The sequence below is a fragment of the Abrus precatorius genome, unplaced genomic scaffold (assembly GCF_003935025.1).
Source record: "Abrus precatorius isolate BTA unplaced genomic scaffold, Abrus_2018 Scaffold11, whole genome shotgun sequence".
Classification (NCBI taxonomy): domain Eukaryota; kingdom Viridiplantae; phylum Streptophyta; class Magnoliopsida; order Fabales; family Fabaceae; genus Abrus; species Abrus precatorius.
In genome coordinates, this window is record NW_020874303.1 from 27,517,089 (window position 1) to 27,531,720 (window position 14,632).

The following is a 14,632-nucleotide window of genomic DNA, read 5'->3' on the forward strand; positions in this document are numbered from 1 at the left end:
CAATACATAGTTGTAGAACAAAGTTCAAACACACACACACACACACACATATATATATATATATATATATATATGCGGGTATGAAGCGGGGTGGGTACTTATATACCTATACCCACACTCATTCTCATTAAATTTTGTAGTTTTTACACACACCATACTTGTACTCATGTAGCGGGTAAATACCCTACCTAATGTGGATGAATTTTACGGATGCTCATCAGGTATTTTACCCATTGTCATCTCTAACCACAGGTTTAAAAATTAAAGTTTAAAATTTAAAATTATGAAATATATATATATATATATATATATATGAAACAAAAAAAAAAAAGACTAAATGAAGTTAGTAAGTGTAAAAAAAATGTTTAAAAAAATTAGAAAAATTCCATGCAACAACTTAATCGAAAAACTTTAATACTATATATAAATTAATAAATAGATATGCAATTGCATATTTAATTGAATTGAAATATAAATATATTCATTACTTTGAAAATATATAATATACTCATTGTCATCCCCTTTTTTGCGGCATTATAATCCCCACTACGTTAAAAAAAATTGCAACAAAATGACCCTGATCGCATCTCTAATGTTGGACAAGCGTCAGATCCATGTTTTCATCTGCGACTATTTTTAGTTCTATATAGCATAGAATTCTTTTTGTCAACACTATAGATGGAATATACTACTTACGCTTATACAAAGGATAAATTATAGTTATTAAAGTTTAACAAAATTTTATTTGAGACTTTTTTCATTATATATGTTTTAATTAAAGTAATAAGATAACACCACAGACCCTTCTTGATTACATAAATTACTCCTGATTTCTTACGTAATTATATGAATCAGGAAAAATTAAATTATTGTTAAACAAGGAAAGAGTATAGAGCAAAACTTTGTTAAACCTTAGGTGTAAAGGTAATTTAGTCTTATAAAAAAGTAGGAAGCCAATTCCTTTTCAAACTACCTTCCAAAAATTAAATTCTAGAAGTAACTTTAAGAATTTAATTTTCCGAAAACGTAAAAATAAAGTAAGAATTATATAAGCCTGAGAAGAAGAGCTTACTAAACATTTTATTTTTATGTTTGGCCACTCTTAAAACAAGCTACAAGTGTCCTTAGTCCTTGTTAACCCCTTTATCTTTCAGCATTCATCAGCCCCTATTCCCTGATACTGGTATACTAAAAATACAATCTGTCACTATATTCAACATTCTTCATATATTAATTGAAATTCATGTAGGTGCCATACGAATTTTAACTAATAAAAGTGTTAAAAAGTGTATCAGATAATGTGTTACCGTTAGTAGCATTCCCCTCCCTAAAATTGCTTAGATGACCAGTTTATAACTGTCTTGTTGCGATGGTCAAATGGAACTAAGAAATAACTTAATTGGCACCACTATTTCGAAGCACAAGATACGAGCATAAAGATCTTTTCAGATGACACATACGATAAGATTCATTTCGGCCGCAGGGCAATATTCGTTTGATGTGATGGTAATCAATAGATATTTGCTAGGCGTTGGAAAGGAAGCATTCTAAATTTCAATCATTTTTCTAAACACTGACTGGTACTGAAGTCTTGGCTACCTTCACTTCATTAATAGGAAGCTCTAGTCCAGCGATATCCAAATTAAAGGAACGAGTACATCTACTATCGAAATTTCAGCAGAATGTACCCGCAGCCATGAAACTAGTACGCATTCCTTCAGAATCATCAAACTAGCCGAGCTCATGTTCACCATCCTTTAAGATAATAAGATACAGTTCACTTATTGTATTAACTTAAGAAAAATGTTTACTCCTTATAGTTTAGTTTAAACAACTAATAATAATAATTTTTACAAAAGTATTTTATATCTTTAATATAATAAATATTTATTTTTAATAAAAAAAACCATTTTTTATGCTGAAAATCAGCTCTAAAAACTGAAATCAACAAAATCATTAACTTATCAATTTTGTACGAGCTGAATTTAAGTATCTAAAATTAAATAACTTTTTTTGAAAAATAAAATAATTATTATATTGAAACTATAAAAGTGTAAAAATATTTTTCTCTAATAAAAATATACTATTTTAAAATATTTTAACCTAAAAGATGAAGTTAACAAGACCATTGACTAAATAATCTTCAAAACAGAAATTCAAGCAACTCTCATACAAGGTAAAAAAACCAAAACAACTCCGCAAACTTGACGTTGTATTTTTTTTCATATTCATTATACAAGTTTTTGATGAATTTTACCACTTTAAAGTGAAAAAATATATAGAGGATCCACTATTGATTTGAAAAAAAGTACTTCATAAACTTAACACACTTTAAATCTCTTTTTTTTTTAGGAGTCAAATTCTGCCATTCACGAGGTTAAAATTTATCTCAAGATATATACTATTGTTGCAACATTTTCAAATTACTGTTTGATACATCCATGGCTAAAATTTGGACGCAGATGTCTGTCGCATAATTTTCGTATTTATAATAAAGTCCTGCACAAACCAGACATCAAACTGGGTTACACGACATGGTGACCTAAAGTAGAAGCCAAATTGAAAGAAATAGATATATCATGTGTGGCACAAGGACAAGACACATTGCTGTTAGTGGGGATAATGGCAGAGCGGGATACCTGCAACTGTCTACAACTAAATGTAAGGATCTACTGATAAAATTTTATCACAGATCATGTTCACGCAACTGTAGCCTTAAGACACATGAAGACTTCAGATACGACAACCAGAAATAATCTCATGATAACAATATTAATAATCAGCACAACTACTAATTTATATTTATAGGAAATAGTTATCATGCAGGGAAAAATAAACATGGAAGCTCCTGCTCATGTATGAAAGCCTAGAAAGATTTTATATATATATGTATAAACATCTCATGCACAGAATTTAGCATCAAGAAAACTAACCTCAGAATGTCTGAAAGAAAACGGTTTGCTGAACCAGTGATCCCCAACTTATCTCCCTTCACTAGGCAGGTATGAACAAATATAAACGGATGTTGTGTCATATGACATCCCATAGACAAAAGCATATAATGCACTGATTGTTAGTGCCTTACCCCTTCAAAATTAAACAAAGCTTTTTGGCCTGCATATTTTTCATGAAACGGGGAAAATTGGTAAGTCAAGATTTAAAGTGTAATGTGTCAAAACAAACAGAATTTAAAGAAAACCCTAGAAAAAACGTAACTAAAAATTGCATATTTTTCAGTAATGCTTTCGACAGCGACTACATTATAAGGGAGGTGATGCAATTTCACCTTCTAATAACTTGTATAGAAAGAAGAATTAACTAATCTAACCACCACATGATATGATATTATCTTAATCATACATATTAAATTTAAGATAATTTATGAATATAATATAATAACAAATTGTTACTTATATTTTAACTAATGTTATATATTTAAAAAATAATATGATAAAGCATTAATATTTTAATTGTATAAATTTTGCAAATTTAATTTACTTGAGCATGAGAATTTGCAAGCCGACATCTAGATCGATAAAATATAATGTAAAAAGTTAGCAACACTTGCAATTGACTGAGGCATCCAAGACCCCGTATTTGGCACATCTAATACATAAAAAATTTCCACCTGAACAAGAACTATTTTTCCATGGCGATGCTTATAGAAAAGAGATAAGTTTTAGATATCATTCAATACATAAGCACCAGCTTTAACTTTTCAAGTATTTTTCACACTCGCTTAAAATATATTCAGCAGAGCTCCTCAATGACAAACCTTGGCAGTGAATAGTGTTAATTTCTGGCCCTTCCATCTCTATCCCATCATTATCCAGCAGAACCATCCCTGACGATGTTATGTTAAAAGGGAAAGCTAGAGGGGGTGAAATGGGAGATTTCGCTAACTTAATAAACCTTTGACCTGCAAGAAATTGAACTTCAAAAATTCAAATCTGTGCTACACTCAATACGGATAAAACATTGTTAGAATGTTAGGGATCCTATGTTAAGTAGTATTTATTGAACTAAGTTACGTACATTGCGTTGGTTAGTCGTATGTGTTTTTAGGTTGGCCTCTTAGAAATTGCACTACACTTGTTCTTGACCTCGATACCCAGTGCACATTTGGTTTTGATCTTTCTTGATAAAAATTTCTTGTAAATATTTAAATCATAAGCTGTTTTGAACACAAAATGAGCTAATTTAAGGGCACTGAAATTATTAATATAAATTTGGGTAGAGTGACTGACAGAGTGTTATGTATTAAAATTATTCAGACTCTCATTAGTAAATTATGATATCTTGTGCTTCATCACTCTCTTTTTCCATTTTCATCTATTTTTTTTTTTTTTCAAGCTCAAATTACTTACTAATTTTTATATAAGAATGGAGACATTTAATAGCATTCATCCACATAACATTCTCATTTTACGAAGAGAATGATAAATTACTAAAAATCAATTAATTTCTGACCTCTCTTCTTCTGGTTCATACAAATAACGATGCAGAAGACTCCGAGCAAAATAAAACTTGGTAATGCATACTCGATGTCTTGGAAGTCATTACCATGAGTTGAACTTAAAACCTCAACCCAAATTCCAACCCACTCCAACAGTTCAAATCCAGGTGACATCTAATATACACTTGTTACGGAATAATGCATTTTAAATCAAGAGGACGCAAATCAGTGCAAATTCATTGACCTGATTTAGCTTCAAGTACAAGACGGATGGTCACGGCATGAGCCCAATTAATTCCCAAAGCAGCAACAAGATGAGAATCATATGTAGCAAGATTATCTTTTTTTATAGAGCGGCCCTGGGCTGCTTAATAAGGCAATGATATGTTAATCTACCAGTTTAAAATCTATCAAAAATATAATTTGTTCATCATACCTTGAAAGGAATAGATGAGAGATCCATCCCCAATTTGAGATCTTACTTGATTTGTTAATACAACAGGAATTCGTGAAAATTCAGCAAGTGACCTAACCACGTTCAGAATCAGTACCATCTCAAAGAAGAAAACATGTAGTTTGTAATCGCAAAAATGTCACGGGTAACGGTAAAGACGGTATAGTTCATACTTGATAAAAGAAACATGCCAACCCAATGCATGTTGTCTAGAAGCCACACAATCATTTTCACTGAACAGAAACAATTCCTATGCATCAGACATTCTAACATTCATAAACAGGAAGATATTATAAGAACAATTACAATTTTGATGAGTATTTGAAGAGAGCATCCTTGACCATATTATTCACAATCATGCCCAAAAGTTAAGCTTACCCTAAAACTAGAGCAGCCATGCTATCAATGATGAGCAATTTGACTTGTTGCCGGAGGAGTGATACTTTGATCTGGTGCAAACTGGTAGTGTTAACACATCTTTTAGTATATTGAACAGTTTCAGCCGTCGTACATAAACTTTGAAAGGAAGGAAGAATAAAATAGGAGCTATTAGCCTATGATAGAACCCATTGCATAATCTGCAGCATATTACATGTAAAAATTGTAGATTGGTTAAGAGTGTCATGAATCAAAAAGAACCTTTAACGGAAATCCAATTGGCATATCTCTAGTCTACTTATAAACTAGGGATCAGCTGTGCTCAGAAAAAACCTTGCCATTGATACAGTTCTTTGTAGATATTTCAAAATTAAAGATGTTAATAATAGTAAGTTACTTTCAGTTAACATGACGAGGGACAAAAAGACAGTCTCGATATGGTACGATGTCAGCGACCCGTTTAAACTGGGGAAAAGGGCAAAGACTGATATAAGAATAAAAGAAAAGAATTGCATTGACTAAACCCCTCTAGTAGCACTCCAGTCCGTCCTGAAGGCAAATTGCGGTAAACCATATCCTTCTGAATGACAGTAGGACAAAAAGTAATTATTAATTACCACAAATCCATATGTAATATAGAATAATTAGCGACAATTGAATCCTTTATTGTATCAAAACAACTCGGACACTCGGTCCCTTTTTTAACCAAAGAGCAAAACTATCAATTTATCACGTTTTGTTTGCTTTACTTTTGCTCTGTCCTTCTGAATTAAAGCGTTGATATTTTTTGTGACCATCCTTTAGCGATCGTAATTTTCTCCAAACTATTCCATCATCTCTTTAAGACTCCCAGTCCTTCTACATAAACACACATTGACGAACTCTCACCGTTCAACCTATTAATACGGTTCTGAATTCGTTATAGTTTTTTCTATATCAATTTTATTTACCATCCTTCCTGTTACTGAGAACAACTACAACCAATTCATGTGGAAAATTGCACCTGTCAGCGAATTCAGAAAGCGATGTAGGACGCAAAATCAGAATCCTACCAGCCATCTGCGATATGTCAAGTAAAGAAAATCCTCATCAAGTTCAAATGGGATAGAAAACCTAGACAACAAGAGAAAGAGAAATAAACTACCTCCTGTGCCATTCCCTTCTTGAGAAATATTTCAGGAAAACTGTTTATTCCAATCTCTATCAATCTGGGAAAAAAAAGTAAATTCGCCGGTTCAAGATACTGTAGTTTTTTTATCCAAACATACAACAGTAAATAACATCATATGACTGAAAAGAGAAATACATTACCCCGCATGGTTCAACTACCTTTTTGACCTAAATTTGGATTCAACATCAATATATATCACACGGCCATCTAAGCCTCCAAAATTTGCCGGCAACGAAGCCAGCAGTGAGAGCTTCAAGCAAAACTGCAATTTAAAATTCACTCGTACTAGTTAATAGTAGGAGTGTCCACCATTCCTTTGAGTCTATTACCACTCCTGTTTGAGTGAAAGTATTTTAAACAAAAATCACTTAAATAAGAGTAGCAGTAGCCACTTAGGAGTGGCAATAGACATGCCGTTAATGGTTACGGAAAATATACTCAAACTTCACAACAATCCAAATCTGAAACTCATCCCGGTGTAAATTTAAATGTTAAATGCTACAAAACCATTATACTTGTGTTTTGCCAATTCCCGCTGGACCAACCAACTCTGTCACAACACCGAACGGTATACCACCGCACAATGCTTCATCCAAACCTTTCAAACGAGTGGGAAGATGACCAGCCAAGCTCTCATTGCTTACTCGCTGCTCCAACAAAAGTAATGCCTAGTACAGTATTACACAAGATTCAATTAACTCTGAACAAATTGAACATAAATAAATAAAATCTAAGAGGAAAGAAAGAATAGCGTGTATATAAATATATATACAGTTTGACAAGGTGGACACACGACTTCACTAATATGTGTCATTGCGGATGCTACTTCTGCCTTCCCAACGTCCAACAATTCCATCAATTCAAATTCAGTGTGAGATAATGCATCCTGTAATTTAAAAAGGAAGAAGAAACACGAAAAACGCACCATTAATCTCAAGTGAATCGGGCTAGTGGAAGAATAACGGCAAGAAAAATCAATAACGGAAAAAATGAACTCCAGATCTACGATTCTAGTGAAAAACAAAGACCCTAGCTATTTAGCTAATGCACAGAGAGAAATTAGCGACTCAACGGACTATAATGTAAGCAAATTCGAACGGATATAGCAAATTAAATTCCAAAGTTAATCAACATAATGTACGTCATGATTAGGAAATGGTGGTGAATGGTGATTATTAGGTTACCTTGGCAGTGATAATGTTACGAGCAGTGAAGATATTGACCATCGATTTGGGCAATCCCATTTGGGTGATGAGCTTGTTCGCCATCTTTGGCTGCTCCCTCTCCTTCTTTTCTGTTTCCCGCCAAAACCAGACGCGTTTTGCGTGCTTCTCCGTATCCCCTTCATTTATCTATTAAAAAAATGACAATTTAGTAAAAAGAACTAACAACTACAAAAATATGATATTATTATTTGAGAGGATAAGAAATTAATAGTGATATGTGTTTTTTAAATTAATATGGAGTCTTGAATAGGCTACGGAAATATCAAAATAATGTATATATTTCATTTTCATTTTACTTTTTATTTGTGAAAATGTTTTAGAAAATTATTTGTTGAATTGTTGAGATTGTTTTACAAAACAGAGTAATTTAATAAATTATTTAATAAAACCTGGTTTTAGAAAAAATTGGAAAGGTTAAGAACTATCTGACAATACAATTGTAATGGCAGCAATAACACTAAATTTAGTATATGTTTTTTCTAATTTTTCATTAGAATTGCTGAAAACTAATTATTAAAAATAAAGTTGGAATTCAAATTTTTGAATATTTTGATTTTTTAAATTTATAGAATTCATGTCTTTAGCATGTGTTTGTATATATACACATGTGGGTATCAAGCATGATATGAACTTTTTTATTATCGTTTAATTTGATGATGTATACATTTTTTTTAAATTTGTTTTTTTTTTAACTTTATCACCGTCATTTCTAAGTGTTTTATCTCTATATACTTCTTGCTATTTTTTTTTTTAGATTTATCTTATTATATATTTCATAATTTTGATACTAAAGGTATTTATATCATTTTCTCTGTTTTTTTTTTATGATATTTAAGATAAAGCAATGTTCGTTTAAAAATATGAAAGCCTAAAATTACAATATATTTTTTTGAATGCAATCGTATTTGATTATATTTTATTTCATACATAAATTTAATATCAATATAATTCATTTCAAATATGTGAGCGAAAAGTTAGTAGATATACAAAAGAATAGTTGATATTTTATCAATGTAATTTTAATAATAGAAAAGTAAAAAAAAAAAAATCATTAACAACACGTATACTTAAATTATTATCTTAAAAACACAAAAAAGGAAAAAAAGTATACGTGAATTAAAAAAAAAAAAGTCAATTAAAACAGTGTTCGCAAAAAGTGAACTTTTTTTCAATTTATGTTCCTCTCATGTTAGTACGTGGAACATAAGGATTGGCTCACTGTACAAAACGAGTATACACTGCATCAAGTTTCACTCTTCACATATGCATAACCTTCGGTCTTCACCCCCTCGATTCTCAATTTGACAGCACTAGTCCCGAACTCCTCCCCTTTCCTTTGGCATATTCTGTTCCCGTTGCTCAGGTAATCTTAAACTTCGCTATTATGTTTGTACAGTAAATTTTTCTCTTTAATTCTTTACTCACTACACAGACAAGGACTTTTCTGTAACCTGTTCGTTGTTCCCCCTGCTTAATTTTCACGGAAACGCTACACTTGCTATTTGTTTTTGCTTCCTCCTCCTTTTCACAGATCTAAACTATACAGAATGTCAACCACTTCTTCCACTCCTCAAAAGCGGAAAGCAAGCCTTCCCCCCAAAAGAGGCAAGATCAAAGCTGAAATTTTTAACGGCTTTGTCACTTCAGTGGCTTCTACTGTCACAAAGGTTGGAGAATCGCTTCGAAACGTAATTGGAAATGGTGGCGGCTCTGTATCTTCTACTCCACCCCCAAGTGCCTACAACTCTGACGGTAACTCCGATGCCTCCTAGGCTGGATCAAACGACTTATCGTTCTCATGTGTCTTCGTGGCCGCTTAGCCTATGTTTTTGCTGGTTAAGCAATGTTTGATTTATTGTTTTCCTGGGAAATATATATATATAGGTTCTTAAACTCTGCTGGTGTTGTTTTCGAATGTTTTAGAGAGGAGATGACAGAACTAGAGGAGGTGTTGGATCTGTCTTTCTATCGTTGTTTCGTTTGTATTTTAGGGTACGTACTGGGATCATATGTACTTTTGCTCGTGATTATATCGAAGTAATAATGTGAAATTTGTCCATTTTGTGTGATATTTTTGCTCTTTTGCTTTGAGTTGTCTAAGATCAGACATTGTTTTTTGGCGGGTTTGATCCTCTGAAAATAATCTTCAATTGGTTACTAGTTAATTTATTATGGACCGGCTTCTTCTATGTTTTTGAATTGATCAAAAGTCACGGTAATTACATCTGGAAAAGAAGCAACTGGGAACGAGCTTTACAATACGCCGAGTATAAATAATAATAATATATAGGATTTACTTTGGTTGAACTTTTTCATAAATATATAATTTAATTTTGAAAAAGTCCTTTTGCACTTTACTGATTCATTGTGCGACCTATACCTTTTAGGATTTAATTACTTGACGTGGCGAATCTTTCATCCCAAAGAACTCATCTCTTTATACTCTTATCAAAGAAGTAATGATTTTCTCATAACTTGATTAAACATACTTATGTCCTAGAATATGTCAAAGTTACTGAATCTATAGTTTCTCCGTTGAGCCCTTACAATAATTTTAACATTGGTATCAAATTGTCTTTCAACAAAATTAATACATCTTTGTAAAAGATTTGAGTTTCAGCCTTAGAAAATATTGGAAAAACCTAAACAGTCAACAATAGTAAAAAATATTTATAGTTATATATGATATATTTGAGCAAATCCCTCTAATATTAACATGTTTTAAGACAAAAAGAGAAAGAAATTGAGAATTGCTAATGAGAAAAGTCAACTTCTTTTGTTTAGCTTTATAACAAGCATTACAAATAATATCACTAGCAAAATTTAAAGTGAGATAATGTTGTTTCATGATTATATTCAGAAGAAAAAAGTCATCATAAATAAAGTGAATAAAATATACAACATCATGAACATTACTATTACAAATACAATAACTGAACGAGTATTGTATAATTGATGAAATTAATTTTGTTTTACTCTTCTAAAGCTGTGGTATAATTCTTTGAAAGTTCTTCTTATATAACAGTAAAATTTTTCAACAACCTTATATGGATATATATCTGCTTTCATAAATAGTGTCTAGTCATGCTCCAAATTTGTTCATCTATTCCTTATGATTCTATTGATCAAATTATAGATAAGTGGAATAGAGAAGGATAGATAATCCCAAATAATAAAAACAAATCATCACTATAGTTACTACTGAATCTATAATTTTCTTGTTGAGTCTTTACAATATATTCAGGAAAAAAATGTTATTTGCCAAGATGAAGAAATTCTCAATTAACAAATTGAGAATTCTTTAGTGTAAAATAGATGGTAGAAAGATTGAAAATTACATTTACATGTAAAACTTAATATATTATTTATTGTTCTTAGAACAATAATTAAAAACTGGTGATAAATAACACGTAAATCACAATCACGTTTTAATGTTTAACAAAATTTAATTTTGTATGTTTTTTAGCATCAAAATTATCTTAATTTGTACAAAATATTGTGTATTTTTTATTAACATTTTTTAAAAAAAATATTATGTAGTTATATAAATTATAAAAAGTCAAAATAAATTTAAAGTAAGAAAACATGTAATCTCATTAAATTTTTAATATAAATATAATTTATCCCAAATAACAACATATTTGAAAATATTTGAAATTCACGTAGAATCGCAATACATATCAATTAATCGTCCTTTGAGGCGCTGCACATGGTATATATCTATTTTGCAAAGGTAAGGGGGAATAATAATACGATTCTGTCAAGCAAGACCCGTATTATTTTGTTAGATCGTCAATGAAAGTGCAATCCATTTAAATTGCTTAATTTAATATTTTATAATCTAATTTTAAATAACTATAAACTATATTCCTATGTATGGTTGATTTCCAGTGGAAAGATGCGCTATATTGTGGTAATTGAAGCCTAGTTTATGTTATTTGTGGGTGCTTAATGTGATGGGTTGGCGATGGCTATTGGTGGTCAATGGGGGTTGATCTTTATTTTTTAATTAATCTATTTATTTTTTGTTCTACGCATCCCTTTAATAAGTATGCAATTATTTCTTCTACGAACAACCGTTTTCTTTACATTGAGCAACATCAACTATGCAACTTAGATTAAAAGTCATTCCATAGGAGGTGTAATAGGTCAAGAAACTTTCATTAAAAATGGTCTAAGTGGCATGTGCCAGTGCTTGATTTAATGACATGTCAGATATACTAGCTCCCCCTTTGTATACATTAAATTAGCTTATGTTATTGAGATCGCTCTACTGCCTGTACATAGAATACTATCTTTGAGATGCATTCACACACGTTAAATTTGAAAAAAATAAATAAATAAACCCATTTACTTACTCTCACAAAATGATTGAATCAAAATATGCACGCTAAGGTTATATTAACATTAATCAAAGGGAAGGATAAATTCACCAAAACCTATTATGATTTAAACCCCGTATAAATAAAACTAAACGTGTGATTTTAAAATGAAATATCTTCTGTCAATATTTTTTAAGTTCTTGGATCCATTTCCGATAAATTTGTAAGAACTTTTAATGGGAAAAAAATACTATTAACCATATAAAATAGTTTCTGCTCAGTAGTTTATTCCTCATTTTTGTGGTTGGGCAATCGGGCCGCTTACACCATTTTTTAACTAAATTTTTCTTATTTCTGTTTGATTTATGAAAATGGTGGTTCACAGAGTAATATACAAATTATAATTAGACATGAAAATACTATTTATTGGTTAATAATATTTATTGAACTCAAGTTAACACACATGTACAAATCAATTACTTAAACTAACGTCAATTATATTGATTAAATTCAAGTCATTAATGCATTTATCAAATTTACTGTGCATCAGAAATTAATTGATATACATAAATTATCAATGCGTTTGAAAAGAATCTAGTTGCAAATTTATAGTAAACAAATATTCGTGTCTATTTTGAAATTTGTCTGCACACATCTTCTCTTCGGCCTATTTTATTACGTCCCAGTTTACAAATGTGGACACCGCATTGAAATTGACAGGAACCGTGCACCATCACAAACATAAATTAATAAAAAAATTAAAATATTAGTAACATATTTCTGATCATTTGTGAACTTGTTATTAATAATAATAAAAATATATTAAAAATATAAAAAAGTACAATCCTATTCCTCACATAATAAATCTTGCTTATCCTTTTGTATTTTTAATAAATTTTAACCTAGAAGAAGCACTTGGTAGTGGGAAATGGTTCATGAGGTAGGTTTGTAAACGAATCTTCCCATCTTAATGGCATATTTTCAATCATTGCGCGGAAGGAGAAACTACTTTTTTCTTTGGCGGGCGTTGCGTTTCTGTACTTTTTCCCTTGCCCCGTGGCAGTGGATAAGTGTATGTCTTGAACGCTCGTCCTATAACATTTTGTGTTGGGCTGTGTAATGTGTTCAGAGTCTTGTTCCGCAAGAAGCTCAAACCTAGGTCGCTTTAAAGAGGGAAAAAAAATGTTTCATGAACATCTTAATAAATATTCAAAATCATTCTTTTATATTATAAAGAAAACAATTTTTAACTCATAGGTTTAAATTTATTTAACAAATCGTAGGTTTAAATTTCTACTTATTTTATTGAGTTGAGGTAATTTGAGAAATTTTCTTGCTTTTAAATGGGTACTATCCGTCTTCTTAAAAGTTTTATACCAACAAAATATTGTTTTTTTTAACTCAATGGAATGGTTAATATTTAATTTCATTCTGTCATTTAAATATTATTAAAAATACAATCCAACTGGAAAATAAGAAAATTTGCATAAATTCATTAAATGAATTTAACTAATCGACTTTTCCATTTCTTAAATTTATTTTTATTTATTAAGTTGTTTTTTACAAATTTTTAAATAATCAAAAGTTACATATCTTTTAGTTGGTTGAATAGAAGAGAAACAGAGACAGACTACATTGCCTTATTTACTAACAAATGAATCAATACCAAATGAGAAAAAGAAGTCGCGTTAAAATTTGGAAAAGAAATTATTCACTAGTTCGGTTTACATATTTAATGCGTAGATGTATAAACCATTGTCATGGAAATTTTTCATCTACCGCTGAAATGGAAACGCAAAATACGAATGTTGTGGATGCAAAAATTTAAAAAACATATCGGGCATTACACACACACACACTATTTTTTTCCAGTTAAAAATATTTTATTATTTTTTATAATTAATATATAAACTTTTAAAAATAGAACTTTCATATTTGTAATTAATTTTTTAATACTTTCAATTTAATCAAATGTAAAACATGGAGTTTTTTTTCCTCCTACAGATATTTTTTTTTTTAATGCTCAAATTCCCTTTTATCCATCTCGTTTTTTTTTGTCAAGAAAAAATACAATAAAAAAATCAATTAGATTAATTTTTTATAGTTATTATAAATAATTTTAACACAATCTAATTATTTTTGTATTCATCTAAAAAAAAAGAAAACGTTATTCATTTTTTCCTCGTACAATTACTCATTTAAAATTCAAATAATAACTTTTATTGTTTTTATTCTGATTCTCAATAAGAAAAAAAAAAAACCATTCCTCCAAACATCCCACAATCTTCAATGAAGCGAGACGAATGGGATAAACACATTCATCACAAAAAATAAATATTTAAACATTTTACTATTGTCGGATAAAATACGCTATAAGCCGAACTAAACTGGCGATGAGTCATCACTTAATTCAAAAGCCAAAAAAACAGAAACGTGGGCAACAAGATTTGTACAGTGTCTGTCCTCGCTTCCTTTATAACAGCGTCACTCAAGTTCGCGCTTCTCACTTCAATCCATACACAAACTCTCACAGTTCACAAGTTACAGTTTAACCCCTAAACTTCTTCTTCTCTCCTGTGTTCAATATTTTCTGCTTCTTTCACTCCCTTTTCTCTTCAAAGTTCA

General features: G+C 30.5%; 1 protein-coding gene across 1 annotated transcript; it reads right to left on the reverse strand.

The window, feature by feature from the left end:
* Positions 1 to 2,686: 2,686 nt before the first annotated feature.
* Positions 2,687 to 7,727, reverse strand: LOC113855957 (DNA repair protein RAD51 homolog 2). The gene is made up of 13 exons (XM_027487586.1): positions 7,644 to 7,727; positions 7,232 to 7,345; positions 6,975 to 7,127; positions 6,618 to 6,721; positions 6,433 to 6,496; positions 6,292 to 6,347; positions 5,289 to 5,369; positions 5,084 to 5,143; positions 4,893 to 4,984; positions 4,701 to 4,820; positions 3,776 to 3,919; positions 2,934 to 2,994; positions 2,687 to 2,714 (listed from the first exon to the last, which is right to left on the reverse strand). The coding sequence occupies exons 1-13, from the start codon at positions 7,725 to 7,727 to the stop codon at positions 2,687 to 2,689; spliced, it is 1,161 nt and encodes a 386-aa protein (XP_027343387.1).
* Between the last annotated feature and the right edge of the window lie 6,905 nt (positions 7,728 to 14,632).